The 20,707-nt window shown below is 58.4% G+C and overlaps 1 protein-coding gene across 1 annotated transcript in view; it reads right to left on the minus strand.

Moving 5' to 3' along the window:
• The window catches only part of Cyfip2 (cytoplasmic FMR1 interacting protein 2), a 103,821-nt gene that overhangs the window by 32,744 nt on the left and 50,370 nt on the right, over positions 1-20,707 (minus strand). The window contains exons 7-19 of the mRNA XM_013030874.1: positions 19,514-19,605; positions 16,954-17,071; positions 14,369-14,488; positions 13,334-13,459; positions 12,181-12,347; positions 11,208-11,355; positions 8,065-8,218; positions 7,124-7,280; positions 6,627-6,723; positions 5,134-5,210; positions 2,966-3,074; positions 1,332-1,451; positions 407-606 (exon numbers count right to left, since the gene is read on the minus strand). Coding sequence (XP_012886328.1) covers positions 407-606; positions 1,332-1,451; positions 2,966-3,074; positions 5,134-5,210; positions 6,627-6,723; positions 7,124-7,280; positions 8,065-8,218; positions 11,208-11,355; positions 12,181-12,347; positions 13,334-13,459; positions 14,369-14,488; positions 16,954-17,071; positions 19,514-19,605 — 1,685 coding nt within the window. The remainder of the gene's footprint in view (positions 1-406; positions 607-1,331; positions 1,452-2,965; positions 3,075-5,133; positions 5,211-6,626; positions 6,724-7,123; positions 7,281-8,064; positions 8,219-11,207; positions 11,356-12,180; positions 12,348-13,333; positions 13,460-14,368; positions 14,489-16,953; positions 17,072-19,513; positions 19,606-20,707) is intronic.

A 20,707-nucleotide genomic window follows, 5' to 3' on the forward strand; every position in this document is an offset into this window, starting at 1 on the left:
GTGTGCTGTGCGGGTGTGTTCTGCATCGCCCGTGTGTGCTGTGCGGGTGTGTTCTGCATCGCCCGTGGGCACACGCGTGGATGTCTTTGCTCGGCCAGTGTGATCCAGGGTCCCTAAAGGCAAGAGGCTGACGCGTGTCTATTGCTGCTGCAGCTGCTGCATCCCGCAGGGTTTTCCGTGGGCCCACGGCCCATGGCGAGGGCCGCCCCAGCCTCTCTGCTGCAGAGCCAGCAGCGTTCCCTGAGGGCCACCTGGCTCCCCACCAGGAGATGGTCTTTGCTTCGACTCCTCGCTGCCCTCCTCTGGCCCAGAGGCCTCACGAGCCCAAGTGACCCCGTGGGGAGCAGGCAGCCGGCCCAGCCCCCCCACCCTGGGGGAACAGGGACCCCCCCCCCCCGCACCGTACCGGTTGGTGGAGCCATTGTAGCAATAGTTAGGGAGGAAGTCGAAGTTCAGTTCCCAGAAGACGTGCAGGGTGATGCGGCCATAGGGGGCCGAGACGTTGTGATTGGCCTCCCGGAACATGGTGTCGAAGCTGTCCAGGGTCATGTGCTTGCAGAGCAGCCGGTGCGTGAGGCGGTTAATCTCCAGCAGCCACTCCAGCTCCTGCCACGGGAGAGAAGCTCTGGGCCATGCAGACTTTACCCCGAATCCCCCGCACCCGCTCACCTTCTCCTGAGTCCTAGTGTCACCATCGATAGAGAGCCTGGACCACGGAAGTCATGAGGACAAGCCACGACCTCTCGAGCTCTTGCTGTTAGGCTGACACACGGGAACTTTGGGCTTTGGGTGTTTTGAGATCATTTGCTATGGAATATTGGCAATGGTGGGGCTGGAAAGGTGGCTCAGAGGCAGACTGCTTGCCCAGCATGTGTGAAGCCCTGGGTTCCATTCCTCAGTACCACTTACACAGAAAAAGCCCAAAGTGGCGCAGTGGCTCAAGTGGTAGAGCGCTAGCCTGGAGCAAAACACAGCTCAGGGACAGTGCCCAGGCCCAGAGTTCAAGCCCCATGATTGACCAAAAGGGGGGATATGTTCTAGTGTACTCTACCTTTGCTCTTATTCTCTCTCTCTCTCACTGAGGAGATGAGGACAGGACTCATGGGGTCTCATGTCAAACAAGGATTAAGAGCTTCCGGGCAGGGGCAGCAGAGCCGGCAGGACACCCACCACGCGCCCCTCCTGTGCCCTGGCTGGCTCCCAGGGCCCCCGGGGCACAGCTGAGCCTCGATGGGGGGCAGGGGGCGTCTCCACCTCCCAGTACAGCTAACAACACTTCCCACGCAGCAACCTGGAGCAGGACCCCCCTCCCCAGCCCCAGCCCCCCTTACCACAATGGAGGTCACATCCTCGCTCTCGAAGCGGCTGATGGCCTGGTCCAAGGATTTGTACATGGCGGCAGAGATGCGCTGAGTAATGAGTCTGTTCAAGTCGATGGATCTACCCAAGAGCTGGTGGCAGGGGAAGCGGATGGGGCAGAGGAGTGGAGGGGAAGAGAGGGGAGGGGAGAAAGGGAGAGGAGAGGAGGGGAAGAAGGGAGGAGGGGAGAGGAGGGGAGGAGGAAAGGCAGGGTGGAGAGAGGAAGGGAGTTCGGTAAGATTTTCAGACACCTGTCCATCAAATGCAGGGGGGCAGGAAGCTGGGCTGGGGAGGGGAGGAGTCTGGAGGGCTGCGTGGAGGCGGCGTCTGGCTCAGCATCTGGGTGAGCTGGTGTTTGCAGTTTGCGGGCTGGCACACGCACCGTGCAATGTCCTGCTATCCACCCGTGTTCCCCGTGGGTAAAAGGTGTGTGTGTAACCTGTCACACACGCACACACACACACACACACACAGTGAGCACACACCCCCCCCCGGGCGATCCCTGCTGTCCTCTCAACTATGGAAAACCAGAGAAAACTGGGGCTCGTTGGGGGAGGGTCAGAGCAGGCTGGCACGCGGGGTGCGGGGAGCCCCCAATTCAGGCTCTTCCTGCCTCTTTCCTGGGCCGGCAGCGCCCCCTCTCCGGCCAGTCTACTCTGTGCCACGGGGACACGCAGGGCAGGGCTGCAGCTGCTGGGGAGATGCCAGCAGCATTTATTGAGCGCCTGCTGTGTGCACCCAGCGCACGGTGCTGAGCACCGAGTGAATGCACGGTGCTGAGCGCCGGTGCGCAGCTGTGATTTCGCTCAGGGTAACGGTCCTCTCTGCCCACGCCAGTCAGGGCTCTGAGTCCCGGGGGGGGGTTCTCCTGCTGCTGCAGTGGGGTGCACAGAGTACCCCCAAAGCATCGCTCTCTTTGCCCCCGAGCTGGCGGAGGTGGTGGACACGTTGCTTTTTTTCGTACAATTCTCTCCCTTCCCGTGGATTTTTCACAGCGAGGGGAACGCGCGGGACTGTCAAGGTTAAGAGGGGTTTCCTTTTTGTTCCAACGCCTCCTTGGTCTCAGCTCTGGCCCCTGACAAGAACCAAAGGGACCCCCCCCCCAAAAAAAAGTACAGAGGGCAGAGGAGATGGACGTTTGGCCAAGGGCAGGGGAAGGTGGGGCTCAGCGTCCATTGGGGCGCCAGCCGCGGAGGCCGCTGGGCTCACTACAATGTCTTCCAGCTCCCCAGGGTCAAGCTTCTCCCTCGGGGTCACCCCCACACATACAGGGACCCCAGTTTCTGCCCTGGCTGGTCTGCTGGGATCCATTCTGAAGGCATCACGGTCCGCTTCCCTTCTCCAGGGGAGATTTGCCCATCAGAAAGTGGGGAGGGGAGGGGGGTGCCGCAGGTTAGGATGCGAGGATTTGGGGGTTCCCGATCTCCCGAGGCAAGCTCGCAGATAGGAGAGGAAGCCTACGATGTAGCAAAGTCCGTAAGGCTCTGCCTGGGTTTTACCCACGTCTCAGAATCCCTCCGCTGGGCAGTTCCTGGGCACAGCACCCCGGCTTTGGGCACGAAGGTGGCAGGTGCCATCTTCCTAGACGCCCCCCCGCACCCCATACCTGCACGTGTCTCTGCTTCAGCAGCGTCTCGTAGCGGTTGGAGGGTGGGTACGGGATGATCACCCCATAATTCTTACACTCGGCCCGGAAGCGTTTGTCCAAGAGCACGCTGGGAAAACCAAGCGGAAACAGATCCACTAAACCCCCGGATGAACAGCACCTCCCTCGCTCGGCCGCAGACCTGCTCTACCCACGGCCTCTCCCTTCCGCAGTACAGCGCTGTCTGCACCCCGCGGGGGGACGCTTAGTGCCAGCCAGGAGCTCAGAATGGGGGGGGGGGAGTCAGTTACAGATGGGCTGCTTGCCTCTGTCTGTCTGTCTGTCTACCACAAGATAGTTGAGTCTGTGCTGAGTATAACCCAGGGAACATTCTAGATGTGGGGTTCCTGTCTTCAGGGAGTTTACACCTTAGTTGTGAGAGACTGATCATGAATAAGCACGCAGAGCGCTGGGCGCTGGGGGCTCAGAGGCCGAGACTGGACAATCATGGCTGCTAGCCATCCCGGGGAACACAACTCTGGTAGCCTTTTTTGTTTCTTTTGGTCTGTCGTGGGGCTTGAACTCTGGATCTGGGCGCTGTCCCTCAGCTCTTCAGCTCAAGGCTAGCACTTGAGCCACAGTGCCACTTCTGGCTTTTTCTGCTTATGTGGTGCTGAAGAATCAAACGCAGGGCCTCATGCATGCAAGGCAAGCGCTCTACCTCTGAGCCACCTTCCCAGCCCTCCAGTAGACTTTTATCTACACTTAATCAGCAAAAAGTTGGAGGTGGTGGTGTGGCTCAAGTGGTAGAGCACCAGTGCCTGAGCGAAAAAGTTGAGCAAGAGCACAGCCCTGAGTTCAAGCACACCAGGACCCACACAATGTTTATATACACACACAGGCATAGATGTGTAACATGACATTTTCCATTTTCATAGTTTGTGAGTGCATGGCTTATGACATTCACTCCCATTACTGTGCTGACATAAAAGTATGAATTTGTAAGCCAGGCGCTGGTGGCTCACCCCAGTAATCCTAGCTACTCAGGAGGCTGAGATCTGAGGATTGCGGTTCAAAGCCAGCCCAGGCAGGAAAGTCTGTGAGACGCTTATCTCCAATTAGCCACTCAAAAACTGGAAGTGGAGCTGTGGTTCAAAGTGGTAGAGCACTAACAAGCCTTGAGCACAAGAGCTCAGGGATAGTGCCCAGGCTGCCCCAACTGAATTCACACACACACACACACACACACGCACACACACACACGCACACACACACACAGGAATTCCTGTTTAGTTACCATACCCCCAGTAATGTCAGGATTCTGTAAAACGCGCCATGTCTCTGCGTTAGCTTCTCCATTGTCTTCCTGTCTGCTTTTCACACATCCCTCCTTGCTCCCATCCCTCCTCCAGACTTTTTTTCTTTTCATCAGGATTTGAACTCTGGGCCTCATGCTCTTGCTCCGCTTGCTTACTTAGGCTGGTGCTCTACCACTTGATCTCTGCCTCCAGTCCACATTTTCTGCGTGGTTATTCTAGCGATGGCGTCTAAGCTAGACTTTTCTGCTCAGGCTGGCTGTTCAATCATCAAATCGCAGCCTCAGGAGTAGCTGGGATTACAGGCCTGTGCTACCTAGCACCTGGCCTGGCTCAGACTTCTACATTTTTTTTTTAAAAAGGGCCAGCAAATTACCATGAAGCTACTAGCCAGCCTCGCGCACTAAATGCCCAGGTGCTGATCTGCCCTGCCTTCCTCGCCCAGCTCCTCACAGTGCCCTCTCGTGGCTACCGGCGGGACAACAACCGGCATTAACACCCGAACCAGGCAGGCTCTAGGATTTTTGCTACTTCTGCCACAGGGACTCAGCACAGGAAGTTCCCTTTGCCTGCCATTTCCAGGAACACATTGCTCTCTTCCACACTGCCTTTCTATTCCACAAGCTGTGCATTTTACCATTGCTCATAAACCCCTCTTCGTAAGACAGCACATAACCTTGTCTCATCAGCATCTCTCTGCCCCATGAAGTTGGCACCGTATCTGCCCATCGCTCCTCTCCAAGGATTCCAGCACCCAGCCCCGCCCCCTCGAACAGCTCTCTTCTCCTTACGTGCTCCCAGAGGGGAGAGGGAGGTGTGCCCTCTAGACACAGCGTTGGGAAGGATGGCTGCGTCCAGCCCCGGCTCTCCTACCTGCCCGCCATGGCCTTGTAGTAGGCGAAGATCTGGTCCGCCAGCTTGTAGACAAACTGGTCAAAACACAGGTTCACCTGAGGAGGGAAGCGGGTCAGTCACACAGCAGCGCCACCCGATGGCCGTTACACAAACTCCAGGGAGTGGAACAGAGTGGCTGGGGCTGCATTCCCTCCCCCAGGCATGTTCTCAACTTCAAGACAGCTTTGAAGGAAAACAGAAGAGAGAGAGGGGAAGGGCGAGAGAAGAGAGGACGGGAGGACGGGAGGACGGGAGGACGGAAGGAAGGAAGGAAGGAAGGAAGGAAGGAAGGAAGGAAGGGAAGAAGGAAGGAAGGAAGGGAGGGAGTCTGTGTCAAGGTAAGTCTGATTACCCCTTGTAATCAAGGTACTCAGTTAACAGATGAAGCGAAGTTCACGTCTATATCCTGAGATCTGAGGATCATGGTTCAAAGCTAGCCCAGGCAGGAAAGTCTGTGAGACTCCCACATCACACCACACTTGAGTGAAAAGCCAAATGAGAGCGTGAGGCCCTGAGATCAAGCCCCAGGACTGGTGTGCACATGCATGCGCACAGAAACAAACTCAAGCACGAGCTCACACAGAGCCCAAAAGGGCTGCAGGGGAACCAACCTCCCCATCATGGCGCCACTCCTCAGCCCTGACCCGGATGTGAAATCCTCCACCTGTCACCTCCCTGGCTTCATTCTTACTGGGCTCACCCTAGAGCCACCCAGCGGCCATCACTGCCCATAGGTTGTCTTGGTTCTATTTCTTTTACAGTTCTTTGATGTTTGTTTTTACTTTGCAAATCTGATTATAATAACATGGTTAGAAATGTAAAAGCTGCTCCCTCCCCACCCCCACCCCCCACTTCCACACTGGGCTTCAACGGATCACTCTGGTTTGTTAACGTGGGAGTCTCGTGCGTCAGTGCTGTGTGATCCCCACAGGAGATTATGGCGCTCCTGATGCAGAGAGACCAAAGCCAGAGAAAGACAAGGGTGGGGTTTGGGCAGATGGGGCTGGGGCTGCAGCAGGGTGCGAAGATACCGGCACACTTGGTGGTGGTGGTGGAAGGGTTCATCCATGAGTCTTTCCCTGTCAGGGGCTCAGCCCCAGAGCGAATTCATTCAAAGGCTCACACACAGCACAGGGCCTGGGGGGGGCTGGGGGGGCCTGGAGGGGGCTCTGATCGGGACTGGGAGCATCCAGATCCCCAGGGGAACCCTCTTTCCCCCCCTTCCCCCCACTCCAGGCAGCTCCTTGGGAGGCAGCCATAGGAGGACTGTGGTTTGAGGCCAGTATGGGGGGAGGGGAGGAGAAAGAAAAGGAAAAATCAGAGTTTGGGAAATCTCATCTCAAAGAACGAGCAGGGAAGGGTGGCTCCCGCCTGGAATCCCAGCCCTGGGAGGCGCTGGCGCGAGGGTGGCCAGTGACAGCAGCGTGTCCCCCGCGCCTGCCAACACCGGCGATCGCAGTCAGCTCACTCGCCTCGGCCTCGATCTCGTCGTACAGGAACTGCTTTTTGAACTTGGTCAGCGCGTAGTAGGCGCTGTCGTTGTACAGGTCCAGCGGGTAGAGGACGTACCTGGTGCGGGGAAGAGGGGGCAGAGGGGAGGGCGGGTGGTTTACCAACTGGCGGGGGGGGGGGGGGATCCGAGCTTCCAGGGAGGCGCAGGGGGGCCCGGGGCCAGGCCGGACCCCGGGATGGGCGGCCTCACTGGGCAAAGTGGAGGCGAATGAAGCCTGGGGAGCCATCTGCAGCCCAGGCCCCGCCCTCTGTGGCCCAGGCCACGCCCTTGAAACCCAGGCCCCACCCCCTACAGCTCAGGCTCTGCCCCAATAGTCCAGGCCCCGCCCCCTGTGACTCAGGCCCTGCCCCTAAGACCCAGGCCTCTGCCTTCTGCAGCCCAGGCCCCGCCCCTGCAGCCCAGGCCCCGCCCCTGCAGCCCAGGCTCCGCCCCTGCAGCCCAGGCCCCGCCTCTCACTCCATCATGGAAGGCTCCTTGGTCTCCAGGATGTGGTCCGTCAGAATCCAAGGCATGGACATCTCGATGGGGAACTGGATGCGCCGGCCCATGGTGAGCTCCAGGAAGAACTCTCGGAACCAGAGCTGGGAGAGGTCGCAGCACTGCTGCAGCGCTTCTGTGGGCACAGGGAGAGGTGGTGAGAGGAAGTGGGGGTCCTGGGGGGAGTTGTGGGACCATTTCTATCCCCCCCACCACACAGAGTTATCTACAGCTGAAGTCTAACACAGTGCTTCTAGAGCTAGGCGTGGCAGCTCACGCCTGTCATCCCAGCTCAAGGAGGCAGAGATGGGCCAGGTCAAAATTCAAGGCCCAAAGCCCAGAAAAAGGCAAGCGAGACTTCATCTCAACCAAGAAGCCAGGTGTGGTCTCATGCATCTAAGCAGAGGACAGAGGAGGAGAGTAGTTTGAGGCTGGCCTGGGGCGGGAAAAAAAAGTGAGACTGTTTCTGAGAACAACAACAACAAAACAACTACAGCACAACACCGGGTTGTACAAGGCCCTGAGTTCCAAGCACAGCACTGCCCAAACTCAGCAACAACGGAAAGAACACCCAAGACAGTCTCTGTGTCTGTGTGTGTGTGTGTCTGTCTGTCTGCCTCGGATGGGTGCCTACATTGCTAACATCATTCTCTTTTACGCACTATCAAGGCTCACACATCCTGGGGTCTCCCTCGGCCCTTCCTGCCCAACCCTGGCATGCCGGGGATTCCCAGCTGAGGGTGGCCGGCCTCTCCCGAGCCCTGAGGGCTCGCGTGGCCTCCCCTGATCCATTCACCCAAATCAATGATCAGACACCTTCGGCCAGGTCCTAACAGATGCCCCGCCCATCTCCCAGATTCCACCGGGAAAATCAAGGGTGTGGTCTGGTGGGGCTGGGCCCCGCCCGCCCTGGCGCTCACCGCTGATGTTGAGCAGATGGGTGAAGAAGAAGGACTGCTTGTGGAAGTCCTCGATGGCGAGGACAATGGGCCCGTCCAGGCTGCTGCGCAGGGTCTTCTTGGAGCCACTCTTGTCGGCGATGAGAGACTCCAGCATGGTGCGTACCATGTACAGCTGGAGAAAGAAAGGAAGAGGACAAGGTCAACGTCAAGGTCAAAGGCCAAAGGCTGGGCCTCCACCCTGGGGGAAAGGTTACTGAAGGTTATTTGTAGGATCTGTCTTCCTTCCTTCCTTCTCTCTCTCTCTCCCTCTCTCCCTTCCTTCCTTCCTTTCTTTCCTCACAAATTACTGTCTAGGTGGAGCAGTAAATCTGGCACTGTGAAAGCTCTGTGTGTGTGTGTGTGTGTGTGAGTGTGTGTGTGTGTGTGAGCCGTCCAGGGTCTGGCAACATGGCGGATGGCTCCACCACTGACAGCCCTTGTGAAAACCTCCAGGAGGGGAAACTGGCCAGCTGGGAAGGAAGCTCCTTTTGATGCCCAGGGCAGCCTTTGGACCTGAGGTTCCCGGGCAGCACTGCCCAGCTTCGCCCCGTGGTGGTATCGGGGAGACCCTCCTGCTCTGTGTCACTGTGGTCCCCCCACCTTTTCCATGGTGGGTCCCATGGGTGGGGCACTGCGCTGGGAATCAGGAGACCTGGGTACAAGGCCAGGAGGTCTTCCTGACTTGCTGTGTGACCTTAGGAGCACAGGCCCCTCTCTGGGCTCCAGTTGTGGTGTCTAACAAGAGGGGAAAGGGGAGGGGGCGGGTAGACCAGATGCCATCTCAGATTGGCCCGGTGCAGCTTGAACATCTTGAAGAGGTGTGCAACGGGAGGAGGGTAAGAGTGCTCCCCACCCCGCCCGGCTCCACCCGCCCCATCCACCCACCGACCAACCACCGCCAGTTTCCGATCCCGTTTGCTGAGTGTGTCTGTGAGTGACAGCGCCCCCTGGTGGCCTGGAGCCACACCGCACAACCTGCCTGGAGCCGACAGCAGTACTTAACATCAGTACTTACACAGGAGACTACTAGACAGACAGGGAGCTGCGTTCAACGTGCCCTGCGTGCACAGGGCACGCGACTGTGCTCTCTGCCACGAGCTACACCTTTCCAACGCCACTGAATCTGAGGGCCAGAAGGGGCTGTGAGGGAGCAGGCACCCCCCCCCCCAGCCAGCCGGCGGAATACCAGGGATCGGCAGCCTCTTCGGCTCTGTGTGCCACCAGTGGGGTGAAACAAAGCCCTCGGGGACCACTGGCAGGCCTAAGACACAACGGGAGAGGAGGAAGGTGGGGACGGGAGGGCGGGAGAGACAGGGACGAGGGAGAGAGGGAGAGAGAGAAAGAGAGAGAGAGAGAGAGAGAAAAGCAAGAGGTATTGTATACAATGGGGAAGACGTGACCGATGCCAGGTGGCCGAGACGCTCCAGCCTCCCAGCCGCTCCTTCCTGCCCGCCACCTCGCCACGCCGCGGGCCTGGCCCTCACCGGGGACGCGGGGCGCTGAGAAAGCCAACCCCTGCTCTATCCATGGCCTCCAAGGACATGCTAGCTCTAACCTGCTGAGACTCAACCAGGACAGGGCCGGCCCTGCCCCCTCCACCTATTCACCAGAGCAGACGGGGAGGAGGGGGGGATGGAGGGGCGGGGCCAGGAGACCTGGGTTCTTGGGCCCCCCTCCCCCACCCCATCTGGGACTCACCTTGTCACTCGGGACAAGTCACCTGCCCTTTCTGGGCCTCAGATTTTCCCCATGGGGGGGGGGATGGGGGCCAAGGGACCGTGGCTACGCTCTCTCTTGGGGTGACTCCAGGGGCGGCAGGATTAATCAAGCACCCCTTTCTGATTGGGGGGTGGGGGTGTCTCTGAACAGTCCCTGCCCTAACCTAAGCCAGCATCCCTACAGAGCTCCCTCCCTGCCATCTACTGCTGCTGCTCTCCCTCCTCCTCTCCCTCCTCCTCACTCCTCCAGAGTGCTCTGACTCTACAGTTCCCCAGGCAGCCCAGCCTACCTCGGCACGCACAGGTTGGAGGCTAAAAGCCAAGGAAAGCTAGGCCAACCCCACCCGATCGCCTGGCGTCGGTCTGCCTGACACGCATGCACACACGCTCGCATGCACACAGACACACACACACACACACACAGGGAGAGGAGGCGCCAGACAGACTCACAGCACAGAGAGGCTGATGCGTGCTATGAAGTGGGGAACCCCCCCCCCCAGCAGCTCCAGTGAGAAGCACCTGCTGTCCCAGTCCCGCAGCGAGCCCGCCACGCACCGTGTCCCTTGGACACGGCGGGAAATTGGCTTCCCTCCTTGTATGATGGGATGCCACAGGTGTGGCGTGCCGTGAGGTTCCAGTGGACAACTGAGCATTGTGTGTGTGTGTGACACAGTCCTGGGACTTGAACTCAGGGCCTGGGCGCTGCTATCCCATGGCTTTTTTTTTTTTCATTCAAGGCTGGCGCTCTACCACTCTACCCACAGCTCCACTCCTGCTTTTCTGGTGGCTCATTGGAGGTATGAGTCTCGTGAAACGCTCCTGCCCGGGCTGGCTTCGCATCTCCATCCTCAGATCTCAGCCTCCTGAGTAGCTAGGATGAAGGCGTGGGCCACGGAGCCCGGCTCCACTGCGCTTCTGACTATGTGACTGTCTTGGAGGGGTGGAGGCTTCGCGTCCTCGAGGCTGGGAGGCGAGGTGTGGGGGTGAGGAAGGCAGCAGCCAGCCTCGCACTCATCGTCGCCATGTTAGAGAGGATTCAGGGCTGGGAGAGGCCCGGGTACTTGCCCCACGCCACTCAGCACATGGGAGGCAGAGCGTGCGGAGGGCGGGCACGGCGGGGAGAGGGGCTGGGGCGTGATCAAAGGGACGGAGAGAGACGTGTGGGCTTTGGGGGGGCTCGGGTGGGGCGGGGTTTGGAGACGCACCAGCTGCGATGTTGACTAGGGTACCAACCCCCACAACTGAGGCACAGAGAGGTAGTGGCCAAGGTCACACAGGGGTCTGGGACTAGAATCCAGGTCTCCTGAGCCTCAGAGCAGCGACCCCCCCCGCCCCTCCCCCAGCCGAGGCCCCCCCCCCCCGTCCAGCGGTGACCAGAGGCGGCCGGCCAGCCCGAGCGCTCACCTGGGTGCTGGACGGCCCCACGGCCCGCCGGGGCACCTTGATGTCGAAGCCCCCTTTGGGGTCCTTCTCTCCACGCAGGCAGGGGTCATTGGGGGGCTCCCGGCCGCCCTCCCAATCGCAGATGGTCTTGCGGATGGCCTGCAGGACGCTGGGGGCGGGGGGGGGGACTCACCACCAGAAGGAGGCGGGGCCCGCCAGGGGGACTTCCTGTCCCTCCCCACCCTGGGGGAAGCTGCCTTACCCAGGTGCCCCTGGGTGTCGTAGTGGGGGGGACGCTGGGGTGAGCGGGGACGGGAGAATCGCTCTCCCTCAGGGGTGAGAGGGCATGTCTGGTGACGTGTGTGGAGTTGGGGTTCCAATGGCGGCTGTGACTTAGTGGACTGAGGTCACACCGCATGCCGTCCCTCCATCAAGCCCCCCCCCCCGTGACTGGGGACTGCAGTTGGGGGGGGCACCATCATACCCATTTTTGTCAGTCGTGGGGCTTGAACTCAGGGCCTGGGCTCTGTCCAGGGGCTAATGCTCTACCATTTGAGCCACAGCTTTCTGGTGGTTCATTGGAGATGAGAGTCTCATGGACTTCCCTGCCTGGGCTGGCTTTGAACCTCGATCCTCAGCTCTCAGCCTCCTGAGTAGCTAGGATTCCTAGGCCTGAGCTTCGTTGTACCCATTTTACAGACAAGGGAAACCGAGGCCCGGAGGCATCGGTCTGACTCTCCCGCCCAGCACACAGCTAGCCAGTGCTGGCCTTGGGCTCAAATCCAAAGACACACGCTTCACCCCCTCTTCCGTGTTCAGTCTCCTCAGGGAACCTACTAGAACTTGCCGGGGGAGCTGTGTTCGTTCACAGGCTAGCCGGGAAGCTGAGTCTAGCTTGACTTGCCGCGAGTCCCCCTTGCTTGGGAAGTGCTTGGTGAGGGAAGGGGAGGGGGGGGAACGGCGGGGGAGGGGGGGAGGCGTCCCCAAGACCCACCTGATGAGCACGTTCTTCTTCTTGCGCACGGCCTGCCGGAGTGGCTCGCGCAGGGTCACCTGGGCGAAGTCCTGCAGGGCGGCGTAGATGGTGTTCCGGATGGCCTGGTTGAACACGCTCTCCATGCGGCCCATGAGCACCTGCAGGCCTTTGATCATCGCGATCACCTGAGGGGCACGGCGCTGGTCAGGCCTGCCAGCCCCCTCCCCCCCATGCTCCCAGGTGGGGACAAAAGAAGGAGGATCGCTGTTCTGCTCCTTTCTATCTGTCGCCTCCATCACCCTAATCACCACCGCATCACCTCGAAAGGGCTACTGGAGAGGAGTCCCACACACCCAAGAGGGGTCCCGTGCACCCAACTTATTATCTTATCATTACGCACTGGATCCCATAAAGACGTACAACTATGTATGTCAACCAAGGAAGAGAATGGGTGCCGGGCACCTGTGACTCACGCCTATAATCCGAGCAGCTCAGAAAGCTGAGATCTGGAGGATCACGGTTCTACGTCCAGCCCAGGCAGGAGAGTCCACTAACCACGGACCTCCCAACGAACCAGCACAAAGCCGGAAGCGAAGGCGCGGTCGTGTGTCTTTGCCTGAGGATTTTCGGGTCTCTTTCAGCTGCTTGGTATTTTGTTTTTTCTTTTTGCTGTCTGTTTTCTTTCAGCCCATTTTTCTAGTGAACAGGTGTGAGCCTGTATATGAATCTCTCATTGTTTCTGAATAGCAACTTTGTGTGTGTGTGTGGGAGGGAGGGAACGGCGGTCTTAGGACTTGAACTCAAGGCCTGGGCAATGTCCCTGAGCTTTTTTTTTTTTTTTTTTTTTTTAATTTTGCTCAAGGGTAATGCCCTACCACCTGAGCCACACCTCCACTTCTGGCTTTATTAGTGTTTAACTGGAGATAAGAGTCTCAGAGACTTTCCTGTCCGGGGTTGGTTTTGAACTGCGATATTTACATCTTGGCCTCCTGAGTAGCCAGGATGACAGGCGTGAGCCACCGGTGCCCAGCTCTGGATGGGACGAGGGGACAGGGAAGGGTGTGCAAAATTGAGACACAAGGCCAGAACACCCAGGGCGGCCGCGGTCTGCGGCGGAGGCCCGGCAGTGGAGGCTCAGCGGCGGAGGTTGGGCGGCAGAGTCCGCTCCTACCTCCACGAAGGCAAACTTCTCCTCGCTGGTGTAGTTGTAGCGCGTGGCCCTCTCGTACTCTTCCGCCGTGCCCGGGCAGTCCTTGTTGCAAAACTTGTCTGTGGGGTGAACCAGCTTCCAAGAGTACTGTCGGAGAGAGAGAACAATCGAGAACCTCTCAGTGCTGAGCCTGAGGCAAACCCGGGTGCTCCTGTGCAGTGGAATATTACCGACCACGAAAAAGGAAAGGGTCCTCATCAATGGGACTGAACCTTGACTCGGGGAACTCAAGGAAGCCAGTGGCCAGGCGCTGGTGGCTCACGCCTTTAATCCCAGCTACTCAGGAGGCTGAGATCTGAGGATCTCGGTTTAAAGCCAGCCTGGGTAGGAAAGTCCATGAGACTCTTATCTCCAGTGAACGGCCAGAAAATCGGAAGTGGAGCTGTGGTTCAAAGTGGTAGAGCGCTATGAGCGAAAAAGCTCAGGGACAGCGCCCAGGTCCTGAGTTCAAGCCCCAGGACCGACCGAAAAAAAAGAAAAAGAAGCAGCCAGGTACAAACGACCACACACTCTACAATCTTATTTGTAAGAAACATCTAGAACGGAAGACACGATGGCCATAGAGAGTAGAACGCCTAGCCGAAAGGCAGAGAGTTCCAAAAAAAAAAATCTCAAGAGGGCTGAGACCCAAGCCCAGTCTGTGGTACTCCATTACTCATGAGCCAGCAAAAACCTGGGCTGGAGGTGTTGCCCAGGGGGTAGAGCACCAGCCCTGGGCAAAAAGGGAAAGGAGAATGCTTGGGCTGGAGGGGCTGGAGGTGAGCGCGCATGGTTTTCTTTGGAAGCAGTGGAAGTTGTCCCGATTGGGACTGTAGTTCTGTACACGTGCACACGGACCAAAAATACCCTGGGTGCAGGCTGCTGAGGACGCGTGGTAGAGAGCGGAGAGACGTGTGCAAAACACACACAGGCCAGTGTGGGGGGCTGGTGCGCTCGGCCTCCGCCTCCAATACCTGAGCCTCGGCCTCCACTTCTCTACCCCCGGCCTCTACCTACCACTTCCATGACATGGGCGCTCCACTTGGACAGGAGCTGCAGGCCCCGCAGGGCCAGGTCGAAGAGCTCGCGGTATTCCTCGTCTGACTTCTGGCTGTCCAGCCCGGAGCCCGTCACCACCTGTGAAACGGGGCGGAGACTGAGCCCTTCACCAGCCACGCACCGGACCCCTGAACTCAGCCCCCTGCTCCTCTTCCAGTGGCTTGGATTGCAGGGACACTCGGGAAAGCATCCACGCACAGGGAGGGTTTTCGTGCTGGTTCTGGGGCTTAAACTCAGGACCTCGGCTGGCACTCTACCACTTGAGCCATCGCTTCACTCCTGGCTTTTTTTTTGGTGGTTCACTGGAGACAAGAAGCTCCCAGACTTTCCTGCCCTGGGCTGGCTTCGAACTGAGATCCTTAGATCTCAGCCTCCTGAGGAGCTAGGATGACAGGCGTGAGCCATGGGTGCCTGGCAGCAACTGTCTCTTAGGACAGCGAATCCCCCGTTTCTTGGTTCTAGTTCAGATAAAATGCCCGTCACAAATCACTAAAGTTGATTGTGGGATGCATTTTGGAGACGTGACTGGCCGATTACAAAGCTGTGATACACACAGACCTTTTGCAGTGTGTGCAATATTCCACAGTCACATACGGCCGTGGACGTGGCTCCCACGCGGTATACAGGCGTGTGGGTGTGTGGCCGGGCCTCACGGTGCCCATGGCATCCGTCAGTCAATGGCAGACCCGTGCAAGACTCTCTGCCCGTGGTGCTCAGCCCTTGTATTGCAAGCGAACGTCTGAGCCTACCGGCCGGAGTGCAGGGCCTGTTTCTTGGGCTGCTGCTGGGTGATTTCACAGTACAGGGACAGAGGTCATATAGCACTTTTAGCAGCAGGAATGATCATGTATATTATATGTATATTATTGCATGGATAGTCTCACAAAAGGTGCTCACAGCAGTGCTCAGAGCTGAGGGTTCTTGATGAACCAGAACTCTCGCAGGGACAGGGAAGCCCCACATAGGCGATGCGCTCCGCCCTCTCCCCCGTGTGCAATCCGCTCACACATGGTGGACGGAGAAGGTCCGGGAAGAGGCGTGTGCAGCATCTGCAGTGCACACGTGCAGCTGGGTGCAGAGTGTGTGTGGAATGTACGCAGCCCCAGGCCGAGGGAGCCACGGAGGCCGGGACTTACCCGTGTGTGTGCGTGCGTGTGCGTGTGTGTGTGTGTGTGTGAGCCATGCACAGACCATGCCGCTCACATAGGAGCCCTCAGCACCCGAGGGTGTGGGTACTGGGGGGACCCCGAATTCCATCTCCATAGATACCCAGGGCTGCCCATGCTTCTTACAGCCACGCATCCTCACTAGGGAGCAGCCGGCCCTGGCTTATGAGAATTTAAATGAGTCCCATGCCCAGCTTGGCGGAGGGACACATTTGCTAAGAAAGCTAAAGGTCTGGGGTCTGGGATATAGCTCGAGTAGTGGACCTGAGGCTTGGTCCCTAGAAAGGAAGGGAGGAAGAAAGGAGGAAAGAAGAAGGGAGAGAGGGAACGGAGGAAGGGAGGGAAAAAAGGAGGGAGGGGAGGAAAGGAAGAAAGAAGAGAAAGAAACAAGAGAGAGAGGAGGAGGAAGGAAGGAAAGAAGGAGGGAGGGAAAAAGAAAAGGAGGTAGAAAGGAGGAAAGGAAGAAAGAATAAAGAGAAACAAGGGAGGGAGTGAGAAAGAAGGAAGAGAAGGGAAGGAGGAAAGGAGGAAAGAAAGGAGAAAGAGAAGAGGGAGGAAGGGAGAAAGGCGGGAGGGAGGGAGAGAAGTAGGAAGAAAGAGAGAGGGAGGGAGGGAGGAAAGAAAGGAGGGAGGGAAGAAAGAAGGGAGGGGAGGAAAGAAGGGAGGGAGGAAGAAAGGAAGGAAGGAGGAAAAAAGAGAGAAGGAAGGATGGAAGGAAGAAAGGAGGGAGGGAGGGAGGGCAAGAAGGAAGGAGGAAGGAGAGGCAGGGCAGAAGTAGGCAGACTAGCGTTAGACCTTGTCCACGTGGGCCACTAATTTAACAACCACCCTGTGTCTGTCAGCCTGTTCCCGACAGAAATGATCACCGCGGGCCGCCGGGGGCAGCAGTGAGCACATGGGTCTTCCACCATGAAGGGGCGGAGGAAAGAGATGTGCGCTGACTTCTACAGAAGAGTGCCAAAGACCCAGCAGGCCCTAAACACTCACTGTAGTTCGGGGGCTGGGAGGCTGTAGGGAATCGGCTTTTCCTCCTTTTGCAGAGCTATCTTATCTCTGAGGCTCGTGACTTGCTTGTGTTTCCATAGTAACAAAACAAGACAAAAAAGTAGGACACGGGTAGCTCACAACTGTAACCTTAGCTACTCAGGAGGCTGAGATGGGAGGATCATGGTTCAAAGCCGCCAGCCCAGGGAAGGGCAATCTGTGAGACTCTTATCTCCAGTTAACCACCAGAAAACCAGAAGTGGCGCTGTGGCCCAAGTGGTAGAGCGCTTGCCTAGCATGCATGAGGCCCTGGGTTCGATTCCTCAGTACCCCATATGCAGAAAAAGCTGGAAATGGGGCTGTGGCTCCAGTGGTAGAGCGCCGCGCCCTCACCTCGCTGTTGCTGTAGCGGGCGAGCTCGGAGATGAAGCGGATGTGGTCGTCTCGGATCTGTACCATCTGCTCGCAGATGTTGTACTGGGGGCTGATGCTGCTCTGCGTGCAGGTCCACCTGCGGGGGGGGGGAGACCGCAGCGTCGGGGGGGGACGGTCCCCGCCCCAGGCACGGGGGCCCCCTGGCTCCTTCCACTCACTCCTGTGCTCTGCGTGGAACCCAGGTTAGCTCTGGCCCTGCTCGGTGGAGTCCGCTAAGCACAGTGCTGCGGGCCCGTGTGGGGACAGTGTGCCTGCTCCTGCTCCCTCCTCCCTCCTTCCCTCCTCCTCCTCCTGATTCAGAATCGTGCAGGCATGCTTTGAACCTGCACCTGCTCCCCCCAAACACCTTGAGATTGCAGAGACCAAAGCCTGCTGCAGCCTTCCCCTCCCCCCCCCCCCAAGGCCCAGATAACAGAGGATAAAAAGCCAAGACCTCCAGGATGGGGGCGGGTCATCCGCACAGGCACCGGGGACTGGGGACCCAAGCAAGAGCCAGAGCAGCCAAGACGCGCCAAAGGTACTTTCAAAGAGGGATCCCACCGGCTGGGTGCTGGTTTTCACGTCTGTAACCCCAGCGACTCGTGGGGCTGAGATCTGAGGATCGCGGTTCAAAGCCAGCCAGGGCAGGAAAGTCACTGAGACTCTAATCTCCAGTTACTCACCAAAATAAATAAATAGTCTGTACCCTCTCCCCTCCTCCCCCCTTTCTTCTCTTCTTCCCCCTCTTCCTCCTTCTCTTCCTCCTCTTCTCTGGGCAAGCAGTGGCACGGCTCTCATGTGGTGTAGGCCGCCCTTCCAGGCAGCAGGCCAGGCTGGGGGTTTGTACCAACCCACCAAAACCAAAGAGGCTTTTCCTCAGTTTCTCTTTCAGAGAAACTTGGCCTCCACCCCCAATCCTCCTCTCCCCGGGCCTCTCTGGCTCCTGCAGTGACGCTCTGGTCTCCTGGTGTCCTTTCCTCCCAGCCCACAACTTACCAGTTCCACACAGAGCCAACGGATGTGTGTGCACGCGCGTGTGTGTGTGCCTGTGTGTGTGTGCTCGTGTCAGCCTTTCTAGAGGTAACAAGAGCTGGCACTGGAGCCAAGGACCCCGCAAGCGACCTCTTTCCCAGTGGCGGCCCTGCACTGTGGGTACTACGTAGCCCTGTGCACAGCCGCGGCTCCTGTCCATCCCCCCTTCCCCCGCTTTCCTTTCTCCCTTCTCTGTGGAACAACGCCAGTAGGAAAACCAGCCCAAATAGAAGGATGGGGTGCATGAAAGCACCCCTCGCTCCTCTTCCTGTGTCCAGTGCTGGGGTCCGGGCAGAGGGACCCACTTGCACGTCGCTGTTTGTGTCTTGCAGTCACTTCTGTAGGGTCCGGCACACTCGAACCCATGACTCCCAGCCCGGCCCCCTGCCCGTCTTCTGGGCAACCAGGCTGGGGGGTGAGGGAGGAGGGGGTCCCAGCTCCTCTGCAGACTACAGATCTCCATTTCCTGGGGTCCCCGTGGCTGAGCTCCAGCCCAGGGTGACCAAGCCCCTCTGCTAGTGTCCTTTGTTCATTTGTTTTTGCTGATTCTGGAGCTTGAACTCAGGGCCTGGGCACCATCCCTGAGCTTTTGTGCTCAAAGCTAGTGCTCTACCAGTTGAGCTACAGTTCTACCTCCGTGTGTGTGTGTGTGTGTGTGTGTGTGTGTGTCTGTGTCTGTGTCTGTGTCTGTGTCCTGGGGCTTGAACTCAGGGCACTGTCCCTGGGCTGCTTTTGCTCAAGGCAAGTGCTCTATCACTTGAGCCACAGCTCCACTTCCGGATTTTCCTGTGACTAATTGGAGCCAAGAGTCTCACGGCCTTTGCTGCCTGGGCTGGCCTTGAACCGCGATTCTCAGATCTCAGCCTCCTGCGTTTGCTAGGATGACAGGCGTGAGCCACCGGTGCCTGGCTCACTTTGGGCTTTTTGCTGGTAAAGCGGAGAGAGGAATCACACGAACGTTCCTGTGCTGGGCTGACTTTGAACCGCGATCCTCAGATCTCAGCCTCGTGAGCAGCGAGGATGACAGGCGTGAGCCTCTAGCGAGCGGCCCCTCGTGTCTGTTGGTGACGGGGAACTCAGCTGTCAGCCCAGCAGAGCAAGGCCAGGCTTCCCCCACGTGGGGCCAAAGGGGTGAGGAGCAGAGATGGGCAGGGGCCGGGGCCGGATGCCCCCAGCTGTAGTGCGATCTGACCCCAGGAGCTTAGGACGCCCCCAGCTCTCGCACGATCTGACCCCAGGCGCTTAGCAGACGGCTCTGAGGCCAGATCCACCCACGAACCCACAGCTCCACCACGTACTTACTGCGTGGCCACAAAACCTGAGCCGGGGAAGGAGAAACTGAGGCAGCATCTCTCTCCCTGAGGGCGGCCCCGGCGGGTGATGGGCGGCGGGCCAGTGCGGGTGCCGGGGCTCTGGGGAGGAGGGAGGGGCTGAAGTGGCCCCCCGGCCCCCTGCCCAGGGCTGGGTGCTGTCGAGGACGCCGAGACACATTACGGCAGGCACTCACTTGGATTTGTTCTCCTCGTAGTGAGCGCTGGTCTTAATGTATCTGGCCAGCTCGATCTGCATGTCCCCGAACAATGGCACCACCTGCAGCTGCTGCAAAGGAAGCAAAGACAGCAGTGAGAGACACGCTGGCTGCCGGGGTGACCCTGAGCCCCCCCCCCCCCACACATACACAGGACCTCCCCATCCAGCAGGCAAATCCTCCCACATCTCCAGTCTAAGCAGCTAAAGGCCGCTAGAGGGAGGCCAGGTACGGTGGCTCACACCTGTAATCCCAGCTATTCCAGAGGCAGAGGTGAGGAGGATCATGTTTGAAGGCCAGCCCAGGCAAAGAGTTAGGGCAAACCCCATCTCAACAACAACAACAACAAGCTGGGCATGGTAGCTCATGCTTCCGATCCCAGCTGGCGGCTCACGCCTGTCATCCTAGCTACTCAGGAGGCTGAGATCTGAGGATCGCAGTTTGAAATCGGCTGGGGCGGGAAAGTCTGTGACACTCTTTAAACTCTTAATCAATGACTCAGAAAGACCCGGAAGTGGCGCAGTAGGCTCAAGTGGTAGATTACTAACTTCAGTGAAAGGCACTCAGGGACAGGGCCTAGGCTCTGAGTGCAAGCCTCAGAACCAGCACCAGAAAAATAAAAGACAAAAGGCAAAGCTTCATCAGGAAAAGAATGTAGCACACCCACACTGCTCCCCCTCCCAGAAATAGAGCTGGAGTCTCGGCTCGAGTGGCCAAATGTCAGCCTGAAGAAAGGCCAGAGAGCTGGGCACTAGTGGCTCACGCCTGTCATCCTTGCTACTCAGGAAGCTGAGATCTGAGAACTGCGGTTTGAAGCCCAGGCAGGAAAGTCCATGAGACACTTATCTCCAACTGACTACTCAGAAAAAGCCTGAAGTGGTGCTATGGCTCAAGTGGTAGAGTGCCAGTCTTGAGCCAAAGAAGCTCAGGCCCTGAGTTCAAGGCCCAGGACTGGCAAAAGAAAAAAGAAAGGCCCGAGGAAGGGGAGGGGATGGAGGAGGCTGGCGCTCACTGCCCGCCTCTCCGGCACTAGAACCTGTACCAGTGCGTACTGTCTGCGCCTGCTCAGTAGCCCAGGGACCTTGAACACGACTGTTAACCCTTTCTTTTCTTTTTTTTTTTTTTTGGGTCCGGTCGTGGGGCCTGAACTCTGGGCCTGGGTGCTGTCCCTCA

Source organism: Dipodomys ordii, unplaced genomic scaffold, assembly GCF_000151885.1.
Source record: "Dipodomys ordii isolate 6190 unplaced genomic scaffold, Dord_2.0 Scaffold135, whole genome shotgun sequence".
Taxonomy (NCBI): Eukaryota; Metazoa; Chordata; class Mammalia; order Rodentia; family Heteromyidae; genus Dipodomys; species Dipodomys ordii.